This window comes from Salmo salar, chromosome ssa06, assembly GCF_905237065.1.
Source record: "Salmo salar chromosome ssa06, Ssal_v3.1, whole genome shotgun sequence".
Lineage (NCBI taxonomy): Eukaryota > Metazoa > Chordata > Actinopteri > Salmoniformes > Salmonidae > Salmo > Salmo salar.
Window position 1 is genome coordinate 18,221,893 of NC_059447.1, and position 18,940 is coordinate 18,240,832.

General features: G+C 45.5%; 1 protein-coding gene across 1 annotated transcript in view; it reads left to right on the forward strand.

The window, feature by feature from the left end:
* Positions 1 to 20: 20 nt before the first annotated feature.
* coro7 (coronin 7) overlaps positions 21 to 18,940 on the forward strand; it is a 258,173-nt gene continuing 239,253 nt past the window's right edge. The window contains exons 1-6 of the mRNA XM_045719873.1: positions 21 to 435; positions 2,773 to 2,869; positions 3,322 to 3,402; positions 5,011 to 5,081; positions 7,829 to 8,015; positions 10,127 to 10,203. Coding sequence (XP_045575829.1) covers positions 376 to 435; positions 2,773 to 2,869; positions 3,322 to 3,402; positions 5,011 to 5,081; positions 7,829 to 8,015; positions 10,127 to 10,203 — 573 coding nt within the window. The 5' untranslated portion in view covers positions 21 to 375. The remainder of the gene's footprint in view (positions 436 to 2,772; positions 2,870 to 3,321; positions 3,403 to 5,010; positions 5,082 to 7,828; positions 8,016 to 10,126; positions 10,204 to 18,940) is intronic.

Here is an 18,940-nt window from a genome sequence, read left to right on the forward strand (position 1 = left end):
TAAGTTGACTGCCAATAAATATTTTTGTTTCAAGATGAACGCAAACTAACTTTCACTCTGTTGAAACATCTGTACTTGAGAAACTGTGGAAGAGTATTTAAACAGTTGTATCCCATGTAGTCCGCTTCTTACTCACGGCAATTACGATTAAACGTTTCAAAACAGAAACATTTGTATTTTACGATGGTCAATCATCATTGATGAAGCTAAACAGGGGTCTGAGTCGATCGTCGATAGAATCGCTCACACAGCGAGTTGTGACAGTGCTGAACTGTCATCTGAAAAGGAGTGTGCTGCTGAGTGCTCGCGCTTTTCACACAGTACCAACAAGACAGAGATACCCGGAAGGCACGAAAGTTAATTTAGGTGACTAGAATGAATCGTTTCAAGACCTCCAAATTCAAAAACACCACCCCGAAGATCGCCAAGAAAGATGTAAGTAATGAGCGTTGCAAGAAAGCCTGGCCAGCATTGGTTCTTAGCAACGGTGAAGAAGACGGAATGGAGTTGTGTTTTGGGGAACGTCTGAAAATATTTGGAGGAAATTGAACTTCCTGCATATCTGCAGAAGGCTGCTGCATCGCAAGAGTGTGTTGGTAGAGAAACAATAGTCTACGAAAACCAAGTGCAAACCGCGAAGGCTGCTAACGTTACAGTGTTAACCATGTGGTTATTGTTATCTAGCTAGCTTTCAGCAGTCTATGCAAATTCCACGTTTGAAATTGACAGCGGTTCGTATTGGTCAGGATTGTCAGATGTTACAGATAGGCTGTGATGCCCATCATCACTGAATAGACACATTGTTTCGAATGTATCCGAATTCCTGCTCTCATTGTAATCGGTCATCATTCTACAATGTAGCAGCAATGCTCAGATCTGAGTTCTAAAGTGCACTGTACACACAGTGCGTATCCCTACGCCATTTAACAAAGCTCCTCTCTGTCAACCAATAGGCTGTGAATAAGATACACAGTGGTGGTGTAATGCCGTCAGTCCTGGTGATAGATACCTGGGAGTGCCTCGTTACACACGTTCTGCTGTGCACCAATTTACACAGACAGCCATCACTACTCCTCGTGTGGACGATTACGTAACCCCCCCACTGCTCTCTTGTGTTGACTGGCTGAGACAGTGGAAATGTCTGACATTCTTTATATTAAGTGGATGATTTAGGTATTTTGGAGAATATCAATGTACAACCTGGTAGATCCTGATGATGCGAGTTGATCTCTGGACTTGCTGTAGCTTAGCCCCTTGATAAAGAAAACAGTTGTGTCTTGAAGACTTCTCATGATGCCAGCCAGACACCTCATACCTAAGGGCTGTATTTGTATGTGCAACGTGCATGATGACCAACAGTGGTTAGGCCTACAGTGTACTACAGTACACTGCTGCACAGTCAAGCAATAGCTGAAGTTCACAACTGCTTTGGCATTGATGAGAGTTAAGTTCCTTTTTTATAATAGGCCTAAGTCATGACTGACCCCTCTCTGGTCAAAATAAAGCTTTAAAAGGGTGCTCTTATAAATCGGTTATGAAACATACCATTACTTGGATGCTTATTCACCATGTAGCAAACCTCTACACAGTCTCACAGTGTGAGTGAGTTCCAGCTGCAGAGTGGATCTCTGATCCTGTTAGGAGGACTGCCTCAGAAAAGCAACACTCAAAGCACCATCTCAAATGTTAGGAGGGAGAGGGAGAACTCCAAGGAGTGAGTGAGTGAGAATGGGCACCTTGTTCTCTTTATGCCTGGCTGCCTGTGGAGCAGTAATGTGTGTTTCCTGAGAGAGAGAAACTAGCTGTTTTGCTGGGCAGTCAGACACTGTCTGGGCTGCTAAGTGCTCTCTGTACCTTCCCTGCCGGAGCCCGTGACAGTGTTCAGGCCTATTGTCTGACATGGTTAGCCCATAACGGTTTTGGCAGAAGTGTTTTCAAACACACGGCGCTCCTGCCTCTGCCCTTTTGTTGGTGTTGTGAAAGGAGGTTTTAGAATACGCATCGCAGGGAGTCGCTCCCACTTCCTTAACATTCTGCTGATTCAACATATACGGCAGAGGGTGTGTGTGTAACAACATGCCCTCTGATACCCTCCTCCTTATTATGACAGTTAGTCTGAATCTTCCTGTTTATGACAGTTAGTCTGAATCTTCCTGTTTATGACAGTTAGTCTGAATCTTCCTGTTTATGACAGTTAGTCTGAATCTTCCTGTTTATGACAGTTAGTCTGAATCTTCCTGTTTATGACAGTTAGTCTGAATCTTCCTGTTTATGACAGTTAGTCTGAATCTTCCTGTTTATGACAGTTAGTCTGAATCTTCCTGTTTATGACAGTTAGTCTGAATCTTGGGTGTTTGGAGAAGCAGTGTGTGTGCTCTGCCTCTGCATTTAAGTTATCCACAGTTTATTTTGGGATGACTATGAACGGCATTGCACTTCAGCACTGTGTATCTAAAAGAGTGTGAGCTGCTATTGTCTTGTGTGGACTTGTCAAGGGAATGCTTAGGATCCCACTCAGTTGGATAGACTTGCATTTAAGTGAACAAACAATAACTGAAACATTCTAATGGTTTTCTTGTCAAGTATAACAACAATTAGGTTCATCCCTACTCTATTATATTAGCATAGGTCAGAAATAGCCTACTCATAATGACCGTTAGAGAGTGTCATCTTTTAGGCCACAGCGATGTTCCCTAAGTCATCTTCCTAATGATAGCTCCAGTGTCCCACCACACCTACCCCTAATGCACTGTGAATTTCCCCTGTGTCCAGGGCTGGATCAGTAATGTCCGGGCAGGATCCTTCACCTCTCAGGGGAACCACATCAAATCCAGCACCAGGCTTGTGGCCTTCAACACTGACCAGGCCGGTAAGGATAAGACTGAGTCAGGACAACTATAGGGCCGACCAGAGCCACACTGCTTTCTTTTCAAAATGTCTGTTCCTGCATGATTCCAGCAATTATGGTGGATGTGGTATACTTTTGGCCCTATAGTGTGATTCAGGCAACAGTGGTATGCGGTTGGGGTTCAACTAAGAATATTCTGTCTGGTCTCTGTTATGAGGAGTCATGCTGTCTGTTTCTCTGGTATATTTACCTGTCTGTTTCTCTGGTATATTTACCTGTCTGTTTCTCTGGTATATTTACCTGTCTGTTTCTCTGGTAAGTTTACTTGTCTGTTGAAGTGTGTGTGAGCAGGTATTGCCATCACAGAGCAGATATGTCCATCTGTTTTGTTTGAGCAGGCCATATCAGTATGAAAGAGGGACTGTATAGATCACACTGTCTGTGTCTCTTGTGTGTGTCTTAATTGTCACCAGGTGGAGGAATGCTCGGCCTCACTTCTGTGGAACCAGGGTCTGATGGCAGGTGGACAGTGACTGTGATCCCATGTCATGCTGGTAAGATCCCTCTATCCACTTTTCATCCACTTTTCATTCATTTCTCCTGAGTGGTGCAGTGGTGTAAGGCTCTGCCTCTCAATGCTAGAGGCATCACTATAGACCCTGGTTCGATCCCGGGCTGTATCACAACCTGCCGTGATGGGGAGTCCCATAAGACGGCGCACAATTTTCCCAGCGTCGTCCGGGTTAGTGGAGGGTTTGGCCGGGGTAGGCCGTCATTGAAAAATCCCTCCTTCACAAGCGCCAGACACTATCCACTCATCACAACTCTCTAATTTCTCTCTCTGTTGTTTTACATTTCTTAAAGCTGCAATATGTAACATTTTGGGCAACCTAAACAATAAACTAATTCATATAGAAATGTGTGTCATAGTTCTATCATTCGCACTGAAAGGAAGTATAAGAAGATCTGTTCTATGTGCGCTATTTCTATGCTTCCCGTTAAGTTTGTTTTTGTCTTTTGCGTCAATCAGCTGAAAATACAATATTTTTAGTTATGTAAAATATGTTTCACAGCGGTTTAGATGGTATAATGACTCTATACACTACACTTGTTTCTTTTGTCACATAAACTGCAATTAAGTGAACTTTTAGAATTATAGTAACCAGGAAATGGCGGAGCCATTTCTGCATCTTTCATATTTCATATTCTTACCACGAGTACGTTTTACATAGTACAATCCCAGATAAATGATTGTGCTGTCTGTCTGTCTTGCCAACTGCTATGGTCATTGTCACGACTACCGAGCAAAGGACTTAGCTAGCCAGTACAACCAGATCTGGAACTAGGTGTAGTGAACATGAGTCAGGTACATGGTTGCTCATGGTCTCGTGATGAGCTAGCCCTGCCTGCGACTTCAAAAATCACTGGTCCAAAAGGGAATTTCCTCTTGGTCTAACGTGGTTTCTAACGTGAGAGACCAGGGTTAAGTTGTTTCAACCTTTTTCTAACTCACTCCCTTTTGTCTGCTTTTTTTAATAAGACCAATTTCTTAAAGGCCCAGTGCAGTACAAAATGTGATTTCCTTTGTTTTATATATACTTCCACACTAGGAGGTTGGAATAATACTCTGGAATTGTGAAAATTATTATAATGCCCTTTTGGTGACATTATCAGGCGGTAAGTTTAATTTACCCATAAGAAAGAGGGTTCCAAAGCTCTCTGCCAATAACCACTAGTTGTTAGTTTTCCCCTCCCCACTCAGACCCAGACAGTCCCAGCAGAATTCTTCCTTGAGAAATGGCTCTTTGTTAAGGAGCTTTTGTTGTTTCTTTTTGACCATTTTAATTGAAACTAATCACAGTAAGGTACTTAATTGTTTTCCAGAAATGATTTGATATTGTTAACTTACGAATTATACTCCTTTTTCCCAAGTGATCACAAGAGGAATGCAAATGCCATTGTTCTCAAATAAACCCTTAAACTTGTGACCTAAATCTCTTGTTTGTCCTCCTCTCTGTCTCTCTTATTCTCTCTCAGATCTGATAACTGATTTGTCCTCCTCTCTGTCTCTCTCTCAGATCTGATAACTGATTTGTCCTCCTCTCTGTCTCTCTCTCTCAGATCTGATAACTGATTTGTCCTCCTCTCTGTCTCTCTCTCAGATCTGATAACTGATTTGGACTTCTCTCCGTTTGATGATAATCTCCTGGCTACCTGTTCTGCAGATGAAACGGTGAGGCCCTCCTGTCGCTCTGTCCTCATTCCTCTAAGGCCCTGTCTTCCTTTTTTAAAAACGTCCTTCATTCTTTCCTTCCTTCCTCTTGACCTTTCACCTAACTATAAGATGAGTGATAGCTTTAAGAGAGGAAGGAAGGAAAGAGGATTTTGTTATGGTCATACACTCTCTTGCAGACGGGTTGTTGTATTTTTTTCATGGTACATGCACATACTCATGAACAGTTGTTTGTGTCTTTAGGCCGGGAACGAGGGCTATGACACATCTGGATAAAAAAATGAATTGCATTGACTGTTGTTATTATGTGGAAAGAAACCTTTGAAGTCACTCAGAGTCCGTGTGTGAGTGTGTAGGCAGACTCAGCAGCAGGGTCTGCCTCAGAGGGCTGAGTAAACACATGTACAGCCACACTGAGCCGAAGCCTCAGTCCACAGTAAAGTACCCAGCATATGCAGAGGAGCCCTGAGCTCAGCTAGGATACTTTATATTCCCAGCTTTCATCTGCTGCCAAGAACACATTGTTTTAGTCACCTTGTTGTGCTGAGTAACACACACAGACGTCCACACCCACAAAAACACATGTATGCGTATACACACACACACACACACACACACACACACACACACACACACACACCCCTGTTTTAAGACTTTGTCATCGCTTTGGGCTCCCAAGTGGCGCAGTGGTCTAAGACACTGCATCTCAGTGCAAGAGGCACTCTTGGTTCGAATCCAGGCTGCATCACATCCGGCCGTGATTGGTAGTCCCATAGGGCGGCGCACAATTGGCCCATCGTCGTCTGGGTTTGGCCGGGGTAGGGTTAGGGGTAGGCCGTCATTGTAAATAAGAATTTGTTCTTAACTGACTTGCCTAGTTAAATAAAGGTTAAATAAAATAATAAAATAATAAAACAGGCCCCAGGTGGCATTTAAAAGGCACCAATTGACCACCTTATTGCTGGATTAAATCCTGTAACATGGTCCAGGTGTCCGTAGTCCTGGTAGTGAAAGCTCCAATGTTTAACAGTAGGTGGTTGGGTATGGGCATACTGAGTCGGCTGTGGTGGGTTTTAGGGCAAGGCCAGCTGTTGGAAATTAATTCACAGTTCATTAACAACAGGGTTGGGGCTAATGGCATGTCTATACTCTGCCTTTCAATTTTCACAGAGTGTAGCTGGGGTTTGAGCGTTCAGTGAGTGTAGCTGGGGTTTGAGCGTTCCGTGAGTGTAGCTGGGGTTTGAGCGTTCCGTGAGTGTAGCTGGGGTTTGAGCGTTCCGTGAGTGTAGCTGGGGTTTGAGCGTTCCGTGAGTGTAGCTGGGGTTTGAGCGCTCCGTGAGTGTAGCTGGGGTTTGAGCGCTCCGTGAGTGTAGCTGGGGTTTGAGCGTTCCGTGAGTGTAGCTGGGGTTTGAGCGTTCTGTGAGTGTAGCTGGGGTTTGAGCGTTCAGTGAGTGTAGCTGGGGTGAAGGGATCAGTTTAAGTCATTGCCTTCGATGACCTACTGATATGGAGCAAGATACAAACCTCAAAACCTTCTCTCCAACATTAGATAGACGTATGCATATGTTACATTTACATGTGTATAATACTGTATTTATATGCATGTGTAACATACACTTGCTTCCATTCAGCCACAAGAGCATTAGTGAGGTCGGGCACTGATGTTGGGCGATTAGGCCCGACTCGCAGTCGGCGTTCCAATTCATCCCTAAGGTGTTCAATGGGGTTGAGGTCATGGCTCTGTGTAGGCCAGTGAAGTTCTTCCACACCGATCTTGACAAACCATTTCTGTATGGATCTCGCTTTGTGCACCGGGGCATTGTCATGCTGAAACAGGAAAGGGCCTTCCTCAATGCTGTAGCTAAGATTTCCCTTCACTAGAGCTAAGGGGCCTAGCCCGAACCATGAAAAACAGCCCCAGACCATTATTCCTCCTCCACCAGACTTTACAGTTGGCACTATACATTCGGGTAGGGAGCGTTCTCCCGGCATCCACCCAAACCCAGATTTGTCGGTCGGACTGCCAGATGGTGAAGCATCACTCAAGAGAACACGTTTCCACAGTCCAATGGCGGCGGGCTTTACACCACTCCAGCCGACGCTTGGCATTACGCGTGGTGGTCTTAGGCTTGTGTGCGGCTGCTGGGCCATGGAAACCCAGTTCATGAAGCTCCCGACGAACAGTTCTTGTGCTGATGTTGTTTCGAGGCAGTTTGGAACTCGGTAGTGAGTGTTGCAACTGTGAACAGACGATTTTTATGCACTACGCACTTTAGCACGCCACAGTCCCGTTCTGTGAGCTTCATGGCTGAGCCGTTGTTGCTCCTCGACGTTTCCACTTCACAATAACAGCACTTACAGTTGCCTGGGGCTGCTCTAGAAAGGCAGAAATTTGACGAACTGACTTGTTGGAAATGTGGCATCCTATGACGGTGCCACGTTGAAAGTCCCTGAGCTCTTCAGTAAGGCCATTCTACTGCCAATGTTTGTCTATGCAGATTGCATGGCTGTATGCTTGATTTTATACACCTGTCAGCAGTGGGTGTGGCTGAAATAGCCGAATCCACGAATTTGAAGGGGTGTCCACATACTTTTGTAATTATTGTGTATTTCACTGTCTTCATGTCTGATTGAGAGCCCATTCACCTGACACTCGTGTTTGTGTGTGCGAAAGTGTGTGTGTCTTTTACTCAGCTCAACAAGGTCACTAAAAACATGCTTTCTTGGCCTGGTGTGTGTCCATGCAGGTGAAGCTGTGGCGTGTGTGTGAACCAGAACAGGAGCAGCCCGGGGGGGCGGAGGTGACCCTGTGTCCCGGAGAGGGTCGTCTGGAGCTGGTCGCCTTCCACCCCACCTCCTCTGGCCTGCTGGCTGTGGGCTCCACCAAGACAGCCCAGCTCTGGGACACCAGCCGCCAACAATCACCGCTAGCAGGTAGGATACACTGGAGGAGAGGAGCTATACACTATGCAGGCATGGAAGAATGGTGAATGCATGAACACACACTCTCTTATAGACACTCACAAATGATTGAAGGAATGTACACAAACACACATGCATGAACGATGAACACACACACTCATAATCACTCACTCACAAATGGATCCATACAGTACAAACACACTCCTTCACACATATACCTGCAAACAGACCATACACACAATCAGTCATTCTGATCCTTTCACATTGATTTAGTTTCCTTCTGCTCTGTGTCACAGTAATGTGTTATACACGTCTCTGTGTAATTGGTGTATCACGTCTCTGTGTAATTGGTGTGTCACTTCTCTGTGTTATTGGCGTGTCACGTCTCTGTGTTATTGGCGTGTCACGTCTCTGTGTTATTGGCGTGTCACGTCTCTGTGTTATTGGCGTGTCACGTCTCTGTGTTATTGGTGTGTCACGTCTCTGTGTTATTGGCGTGTCACGTCTCTGTGTTATTGGCGTGTCACGTCTCTGTGTTATTGGCGTGTCACGTCTCTGTGTAATTGGCGTGTCACGTCTCTGTGTTATTGGCGTGTCACGTCTCTGTGTTATTGGCGTGTCACGTCTCTGTGTTATTGGCGTGTCACGTCTCTGTGTAATTGGCGTGTCACGTCTCTGTGTTATTGGCGTGTCACGTCTCTGTGTTATTGGCGTGTCACGTCTCTGTGTTATTGGCGTGTCACGTCTCTGTGTTATTGGCGTGTCACGTCTCTGTGTTATTGGCGTGTCACGTCTCTGTGTTATTGGCGTGTCACGTCTCTGTGTTATTGGCGTGTCACGTCTCTGTGTTATTGGCGTGTCACGTCTCTGTGTTATTGGCGTGTCACGTCTCTGTGTTATTGGCGTGTCACGTCTCTGTGTTATTGGCGTGTCACGTCTCTGTGTTATTGGCGTGTCACGTCTCTGTGTTATTGGCGTGTCACGTCTCTACGTTGGGCTCTTGCGAGGCGGTTTTGTCTTCGTAGCCTTTGGTTTCCTCAGGGTGACTCCGTCTCTCTGACAGACAGGCAGTCCTTGCTGTCTCTGCTGCTGGAGAGCGGTTGAGGTAATGTCTGCCTCTTCTCAGTCTCCGTGGCTGTCTGGTCTGGTCTGGTTGGCGTGGCTCAGTTTTCTTATCCACTGAACCTCATTTTTTTTTACCCCTTTTTCTCCCCAATTTCATGGTATCCAATTGGTAGTTACAGTCTTGTCTCATCACTGGAACTCCCGTACGGACTCAGGAGAGGTGAAGGTCCTGAGCCGTGCTTCCTCCGAAACACAACCCAGCCAAGCCGCACTGCTTCTTGACACAATGCCCACTTAACCCGGAAGCCAGCTGCACCAATGTGTCGGAGGAAACACTGTACACCTGCTGACCTCGTCAGCGTGCATTGCGCACGGCCCGCCACAGGAGTCACTAGTGCGTGATGGGACAAGAACATCCCTGCCGTCCAAACCCTCCCCTAACCCGGACGACGCCACCCCATGGGCCTCCCCGTCGCGACCGGGAGACAGAGCCTGGACTCGAACCAAGATCTCTAGTGGCACAGCTAGAACTGCGATGCAGCGCCTTAGACCACTGCACCACTCGGGAGGCCTAGAGGATGAACCTCAACACTGGGGGAGAGTGTCCCCCCATGTGACGACTTTCTTCACCATTTAACAAATGCTGTTGTCATCTATGCCATCTACTGTCGTGTCATCATAACCCATAAATGCTATACTGTACCCAACCAGCCATAGCACCATAACCTCATTATGTTCTGTGTACCGTTGATCCAGGTGGTCTGAACTGGGTCAACTGGGTCTGCTTTGGGGTTTCTACAGTTGATGTACTGTTGTTTCATCCTGTGTTTCTCTTTGTGTCCTGTGTCTTGGCGTCACCTGTCCTGTGTCTTGGCCTCACAAGTCCTATGTTTCTACCTGTGTTTTCTTTTCTTTCTGTCTATTCATCCTGAATCTGTTCTTTATGTACTTTGTTGATCCAGGTCTTGTGTTTACCTGTGCTGTTGACCTCTCTGTGACCTTTCCTTTCCTTGACCTCCCAGTCTCTTGACCTTTGACCTGTGTGTGTCTGTCTGCAGCTCTGGAGCCGCACGGTGATCAGCTGCAGAGTCTTAGCTGGAAACAGGACGGCTCCCTGCTGGCTTCCTCCTGCAAGGTTAGTCAGTCCTACAGTACATACTGAGACCAGACAGGAACTATTATTATCATGTACAGTACATCTAAATATAAACTCAGCAACAACAAAAAAACGTCCTCTCACTGTCAACTGCGTTTTAATTTCAGAAAACTTAACATGTGTAATATTTGTATGAATATAATAAGATTCAACAACTGAGACATAAACTGAACAAGTTCCACAGACATGTGACTAACAGAAATTGAATAATGTGTCACTGAACAAAGGGGGGTCAAAATCAAAAGTAACAGTCAGTGTCTGGTGTGGCCACCAGCTGCATTAAGTACTGCAGTGCATCTCCTCCTCATTGACTGCACCAGATTTGCCAGTTCTTGCTGTGAGATGTTATCCCACTCTTCCACCAAGGCACCTGCAAGTTCCCGGACATTTCTGGGGGGGAACGGCCCTAGCCCTCACCCTCCGATCCAACAGGTCCCAGATGTGCTCAATGGGATTGAGATCCGGGCTCTTCGCTGGCCATGGCAGAACACTGACATTCCTGTCTTGCAGGAAATCACGCACAGAACGAGCAGTATGGCTGGTGGCATTGTCATGCTGGATGGTCATGTCAGGATGAGCCTGCAGGAAGGGTACCACATGAGGGAGGAGGATGTCTTCCCTGTAATGCACAGCGTTGAGATAGCCTGCAATGACAACAAGCTCAGTCCGATGATGCTGTAACACACCGTCCCAGACCATGACGGACCCTCCACCTCCAAATCAATCCCGCTCCAGAGTACAGGCCTCGCTGTAACGCTCATTCCTTCTACGATAAACACGAATCCGACCATCACCCCTGGTGAGACCAAACCACGACTCGTCAGTGAAGAGCACTCTTTTCCAGTCCTGTTTGGTCCAGCGACGACGGTGGATTTGTGCCCATAGGCAACGTTGTTGCCGGTGATGTTTGGTGAGGACCTGCCTTACAACAGGCCTACAAGCCCTCAGTCCAGCCTCTTTCAGCCTATTGTGGACAGTCTGAGCACTGATGGAGGGATTGTGCGTTCCTGGTGTAACTCGGCAGTTGTTGTTGCCATCCTGTACCTGTCCCGCAGGTGTGATGTTTGGATGTACCGATCCTGTGCAGGTGTTGTTACACGTGGTCTGCCACTGCGAGGACGATCAGCTGTCGGTCCTGTCTCCCTGTAGCGCTGTCTTAGGCGTCTCACAGTACGGACATTGCAATTTATTGCCCTGGCCACATCTGCAGTCCTCCTGCCTCCATGCAGCATGCCTAAGGCACGTTCACGCAGATGAGCAGGGACCCTGGGCATCTTTCTTTTGGTGTTTTTCAGAGTCAGTAGAAAGGCCTCTAGTGTCCTAAGTTTTCATAACTGTGACCTTAATTGCCTACCGTCTGTAAGCTGTTAGTGTCTTAATGACTGTTCCACAGGTGCATGTTCATTAATTGTTTATGGTTCATTGAACAAGCATGGGAAACGGTGTTTAAACTCTTTTCTGTGAAGTTATTTGGATTTTTATGAATTATCTTTGAAAGACAGGGTCCTAAAAAGGGACGTTTTCTTTCTTTGCTGAGTTTAGTAGCACAGGAACTGGATAGAGAAGATGGCAGAAAGTGCATGTTAACATATTGTGGTCTAATTCAATGGGATCCTACGGTAGAGAGGTTGCTATGTGACAAACCTTTATCTATCAATGAAGGTTTGTCACATAGCAACCTCTCTATCTAATGTGTTGTGTCTTAAATACTTCCCAACTCTCTAGTGGCAAACAATAGCAGTAGAGGTTCACATAATGTGTGTGTTTGACATCTACTACATTGCGGTCGTACTGTGTGGAATTACTGATCTACAGGTGCAGTGAGATGCTTATGTTTCTAGCTCAAACAGTGCAGTAATACCCAACAATACACACAAATCCCCAAAAGGAAAAGAAATGAAGAAATATCAGAACGAGCAATGTCAGTCCGCATTATAAATATACAATATGTGTATATGATGGTGTGTATTGACATTATGGACAGTATATGAATAGAAAATATGTGTACAGCAGTAGTTATGTAGGATGAGCCTTGACTAGAACACATATGAAGTGGGTAAAACAGTATGTAAACATGATTAAAACCCCTAAGGTCGTTGTCCGTGCCCCCGTGGACATGTCATTTGCATTATTGCTCCCAAGAGGGTGGGCCTATGCCCTCACAGGCTCACCCATAGATGAGCCCCTGCCCAGTCATGTGAAATCCATAGATGAGGGCCTAATTTGTCAACCTGGGATGGAATACTGTAGTAACTGTAGTAACCGCGTCTCACCAGTAGATGCCGCCAACAGAACACCATATCCCCCTGTTTGCCTGATTTTATTTATTTTTATTTTATTTCACCTTTATTTAACCAGGTAGGCAAGTTGAGAACAAGTTCTCATTTACAATTGCGACCTGGCCAAGATAAAGCAAAGCAGTTCGATTCATACAACAACACAGAGTTACACATGGAGTAAAACAAACATACAGTCAATAATACAGTAGAAAAATAAGTCTATATACAATGTGAGCAAATGAGGTGAGATAAGGGAGGTAAAGGCAAAAAAGGCCATGGTGGCAAAGTAAATACAATATAGCAAGTAAAACACTGGAATGGTAGATTTGCAGTGGAAGAAAGTGCAAAGTAGAAATAGAAATAATGGGGTGCAAAGGAGCAAAATAAATAAATACATAAATACAGTAGGGGAAGAGGTAGTTGTATGGGCTAAATTATAGATGGGCTATGTACAGGTGCAGTGATCTGTGAGCTGCTCTGACAGCTGATGCTTAACTTCTCTAGGGCCAGTGAGACGATTTCGTCCCACCTACGTAACAGCCAGTGGAATCCCGTGGCACGTTATTCAAATACCTTAGAAATGCTATTACTTCAATTTCTCAAACATATGACTATTTTACACCATTTTAAAGACAAGACTCTCGTTAATCTAACCACACTGTCCGATTTCAAAAAGGCTTTACAACGAAAGCAAAACATTAGATTATGTCAGCAGAGTACCCAGCCAGAAATAATCAGACACCCATTTTTCAAGCTAGCATATAATGTCACAAAAACCCAGAAGACAGCTAAATGCTGCACTAACCTTTGATGATCTTCATCAGATGACACACCTAGGACATTATGTTATACAATATATGCATGTTTTGTTCAATCAAGTTCATATTTATATCAAAAACCAGCTTTTTACATTAGCATGTGACTAGCATGTGACTAGCATTCCCACCGAACACTTCCGGTGAATTTACTAAATTACTCACGATAAACGTTCACAAAAAACATAATTATTTTAAGAATTATAGATACAGAACTCCTCTATGCACTCGCTATGTCCGATTTTAAAATAGCTTTTCGGTGAAAGCACATTTTGCAATATTCTCAGTAGATAGCCCGGCATCACAGGGCTAGCTATTTAGACACCCAGCAAGTTTAGCACTCACCAAAGTCAGATTTAATATAAGAAAAATGTTATTACCTTTGCTGTTCTTCGTCAGAATGCACTCCCAGGACTTCTACTTCAATAACAAATGTTGGTTTGGTCCCAAATAATCCATAGTTATATCCAAATAGCGGCGTTTTGTTCGTACATTCAAGACACTATCCGAATGGTAAAGAAGGGTGACGAGCACGACACATTTCGTGACAAAAAAATTCTAAATATTCCATTACCGTACTTCGAAGCATGTCAACCGCTGTTTAAAATCAATTTTTATGCCATTTTTCTCGTAAAAAAAGCGATAATATTCCGACCGGGAGTGGTGGTTTTCGTTCAAAGAGAGAGAAAATAAAAACATCTCGTGCCCTCGTGCACGAGCCCCAGTCTGATGGTCCTCTGACAGGCCACTATCCAAACGCGCTAATGTGTTTCAGCCAGTGGCTGCCTCGATATCATTCAGCTTTTTCCCGGGCTCTGAGAGCCTATGGGAGCCGTAGGAAGTGTCACGTTACAGCAAAGATCATCAGTCTTCAATAAAAAGAGCCAAGATGAACAAGAACTTGTCAGACAGGCCACTTCCTGTAAGGAATCTTCTCAGGTTTTTGCCTGCCATATGAGTTCTGTTATACTCACAGACACCATTCAAACAGTTTTAGAAACTTTAGGGTGTTTTCTACCCAAAGCTAATAATTATATGCATATTCTAGTTACTGGGCAGGAGTAGTAACCAGATTAAATCGGGTACGTTTTTTATCCGGCCGTGTAAATACTGCCCCCTATCCCCAACAGGTTAAACAGCATCTGTTTTTGAGCGGATCATTCCGTCAACGAGTCAACAGGGGTGACACTCATTAACCCGGGTGTAGATCTTGCACTCTGACTGACTGTGACTGTGTCCCACTTTTTATACTGGATACAGAGTTCTCCATAAAACCTCAACCTCAACTTTCCCTTGGGTTCTGAAGAGGAAATGAACACAACTCGGGGATTGAGAAAGAGGGATGAGTCTGAGATCAGTGAAGTGCTGTAACAGCCAGTTTGTCTAATTGTTTTAGTGTTCTAATAGTTCTAATAGTTTGATCGTGTTGACAGAGGCATGAAGTAATGCAAGGGTGTGTGATCCTCACTGAGCAGCCAAGCCTTCCTATTCACATTAGTTAGTGTGTTAGTTATCTGGCAAGTTGCCTCTTTTTTTCTTTCTCTCTCTCTCAAACAGAACAGAACATTGGATGTGTCATTAATTAGGCCTTAACGAGGCACTGGAGGCAGGGTACATAACTGTTTAGTGTAGGACGGCATCCATTAGGCCCCCGCATGCAGAAAACCCCAGTAACCTCTGACCCCAAGCCCTGCACACGTTCAGGATCATGTTCATTAGGCATCAAATGGAAGAAAATGGGCTGAAACAGGCAGGGACTACCTGGACTTGTCTAATAAGAAACCCTTGTTTTAGTTTTCCATTACAAAATGTTTTGCTATTTTCTTCCCTAATGAATACGACCCAAGCCTCTTCTCCCCAGCTGCCCCGGCCGACCCCTACCTCTCCTGGGGAGAAGGGAGCTATAGTAAGGGTCATACCTCCACCCCTTGCTCCCTGACAGGTTCTGCGAGTTACTGCCTTTTTAAAGCAAAGTAAAGAGCGGAGGTGAAAAACAAACGCAGGAGGGGACCTCATACCTCACCTGGCCGCAGAGGCCCGTCGCAAGGCCTCAAGAGCGGGAGATTTAGCGCCCCAGGAGAGAGGACCTAGGCATGGAGGCATGTGCGGTGCCCCCTCCTGTCGTAAAGGAAATAATAACTGTGCTGGAAGGTATTTCCAGTGTGTGTGTGTGTGTGGGTGAGTAGGGGGTGCCAGAGTGGAGGGAGCTCTGGGGTTATGGGAAGGGGAGCAGAGAGAGGGGAGTTTATGAGTAGAAGTGGAATGGTTTCATGTGTAGTTGAACTTGGACACGAGGCAGGGGCCTTTTCATCAGCGGGGGTTAACATAACTCATTTTTTAACACTTCCTGCCTTTGAGGTACAGTATGTGCTGTGGCAAATGTTGGTGTACTTTTCTTTGTCCTCTCCTGCTCTCTTGGACACTTTCTCTGTCACATACAGACATTCAGCGATAATCTGGTTGGATTCTCTGAGACAGAGCAAGAGCCTTGGGTGCTTTGTGTTCATTTGTCACCAAACATAAAAATATTATTTTGTTGTTGATTGAAACAGGTAAGGACTACCTGAACTTGTACAATAAGAAATGCTAATTTTAGGTTTCTGTTGCAAAACATTTAAAAACGTTTCCATAAAGAACCTTTTAGTAGACCAAGCAAGATCAAAACCTACAGAGAGACAGGCTGTCATATGACTCTGTGTGCTTGACAATTGTCTGTTTCAGAGTGGGGGTCATTTTCCCATGTTTGTATTTCCAGTGACCAGAAAGGTGTTGGCCCATCAGTCAGTCAGTGATGGCCCGTGCTCAGACCAGAATTACTCTTAACATGATGATAGTCCTTAGGAAGGCTGCTGCTGGCCTGAGAGAGTGGAGGGGTGGAGGGAGAGAGACCGAGCGAGTGAGGCCGAGATGGACCGAGAAGAAAAAGTGAAAAACAGAGTGGAGGAGAAATGTGACACTAGATGAGAGCGTCTGGGGTTCTGGCTTCTCTGGGTTGACTGAGATCTGGGGTGTAATTTAACTCAATGGGCCCTTCAATCGCTCCTATACCTTTTTTATTAAAGCAAATAGGCCCTGCCAACGTGTGTTCAACTGAGGCCGGGCTCACCCAAATGGGTGAACGTGGGGGTGCGCTACATCAGATGAAGGGAGACCGTGGCCATCCATCCGTCACCCTGCGATCAGGCACTAAATGGCACTAAATGGAAGAAACCGGAGCGACTGGAAACTACCAATAAGAGACGCTCATTTTTGTTTTCATTATGGTGTGCTCTAATACATACTACCCAGATTTAGGGGCCTAGAGATGCATAATTCCATCAAGGGCTGTAACAGACAGATTTTAAACACTGCAGTTCACCTTCCCTATCCTGTTCCATCAATCCTACACCAAAAAGAGAAACCGTTCCTATCCCATTCCTCTCTCACTACCTCTCTGTTTGTCTTCATGTACTGAACAGCTCCTTTCACTTTCTCCCCATGCTGTTGTCTGCAGCAGCAGGTATGAGCTCTCTATGGAGTCTTATAGCTTCTGCAGCAGCAGGTATGACCTCTCTATGGAGTCTTATAGCTTCTGCAGCAGCAGGTATGACCTCTCTATGGAGTTCTTATAGCTTCTGCAGCAGCAGGTATGACCTCTCTATGGAGTTCTTATAGCTTCTGCAGCAGCAGGTATGACCTCTCTATGGAGTTCTTATAGCTTCTGCAGCAGCAGGTATGACCTCTCTATGGAGTTCTTATAGCTTCTGCAGCAGCAGGTATGACCTCTCTATGGAGTTCTTATAGCTTCTGCAGCAGCAGGTATGACCTCTCTATGGAGTCTTATAGCTTCTGCAGCAGCAGGTATGACCTCTCTATGGAGTCTTATTGCTTCTGCAGCAGCAGGCATGTTCTCTCTATGGAGTCTTATAGCTTCTGCAGCAGCAGGTATGACCTCTCTAAGGAGCCTTATAGCTTCTGCAGCAGCAGGTATGACCTCTCTATGGAGTCTTATAGCTTCTGCAGCAGCAGGTATGACCTCTCTAAGGAGCCTTATAGCTTCTGCAGCAGCAGGTATGACCTCTCTATGGAGTCTTATAGCTTCTGTTAATGTGGGTTTTTCACAGTATGGGTTCAAAACAGTGAGCAGATATTCCCCTTTCTCTTCATATTGGATATACTTTTTTATCCAGCTCCATTTAATAGACACACACACACACACACACACACTCTCCCATGATAAAGAAATATTATTACCGGTAGTTATTATCAGTGTGTGTGAGCCAGCTCCTCCTGATGTCACACAGTCTGGACTGTCAGTCACTGGGGATTGACACTGTTTTTTGTGGGGAGTTGCCATGGACAACTGGAAAGGGGAGGTTGGCTGTGTGTGTGTGAGAAAGCTCTACAGCAGGGTGGAACTCATTAACAGCAGCTTGAGAATGATTTTAGTTCTATGTCGCTTTGATTAAACAGCTGCAGTCTCTGCGTACACACACACACACACACACACACACACACGTGTTTGTGTTAGGGGGAGTCTGGCAACCCCATCTGTGTGTTTATGAGAGGGTGGATTGTGTGTGTGTGTGTTTAAAGCCAATAGGTTATTGCCAGGAGGTTATGAGGGTCTGTTTGATTGTTTGAGTGTGTCTGTTTATACTGGTGGACACATCTGCATCGGACTGACACTCATCTAGCTGTTTGCAGCCAGATCATTTCCTCTCCGGGCAGAAGATTTTGTTTGTTGTTAGTACACAGAATAGTTCTCTTTTGGCAAGGGTAGTGTGTGTGTGTGTATTGTGTGTATTGTGTGTGTGTATTGTGTGTGTGTGTTTTAAGGTCAGTAAGGGCAGCCAGTCTCTAGAGGCGATGGTTGATGATCTGTCCACCCTGCCTTGTCTGCTGTGTTTTCCCTGCTGTGTGTGTGTGTTGGTCTGTGTGTTGCTGGGACTGGGCCTGGCACTGTGGTCTCCGAGCCCTGGCTTAAGCCTGGGTCACAGAGGCCCAATGCCACAGCCTTCGGCTACACTAACCTGTGGGTGGGCCGTCACCACACACACACACACACACACACACACAGCGCTTTAGAATTAGGAAAACCCCTGTTTGTTATTTGAAGCAGTAAACAGCAAATAAATCCATCATCTGAAGTGGGGACTACTGGGGGAAAACACACACACACACACACACACACACCACACACCACACACACACACACACACTTTGAACTGGGTCTTTGAAGGCAAGGCCAGGGGAAACCCTTCCTCTCAACAATCACTTTCTTCAACTTTGATTTCAGCTGGGGTGTGTGTGTGTCTCACAGAAAGGTTAATGCCGGTCTGCCTGTCTGTTTTCTGATTGTGTGTGTGTGTGTGTTTTCACTGTGTAAGTGCACAAAAACCTGAGTCCTTGTATAAGTCAGTGTCATTGCCCTGATTCTTTCTGACGTGTGTTGATGTCTTGGTGGGGTTGTGTTTGGTCTGAGGGTTATTACAGTTGTTACCTGTTATTACGCTGTATGTTTCTGTCAGTGTTTCACTGTGATATCTGAGCCCTGTGTCGTACTGAGTGACACACACACACACACACACACACCAGGACAGGAGTGTCCCCGGCCACAGCCGGTTCCCATTACACCCCATT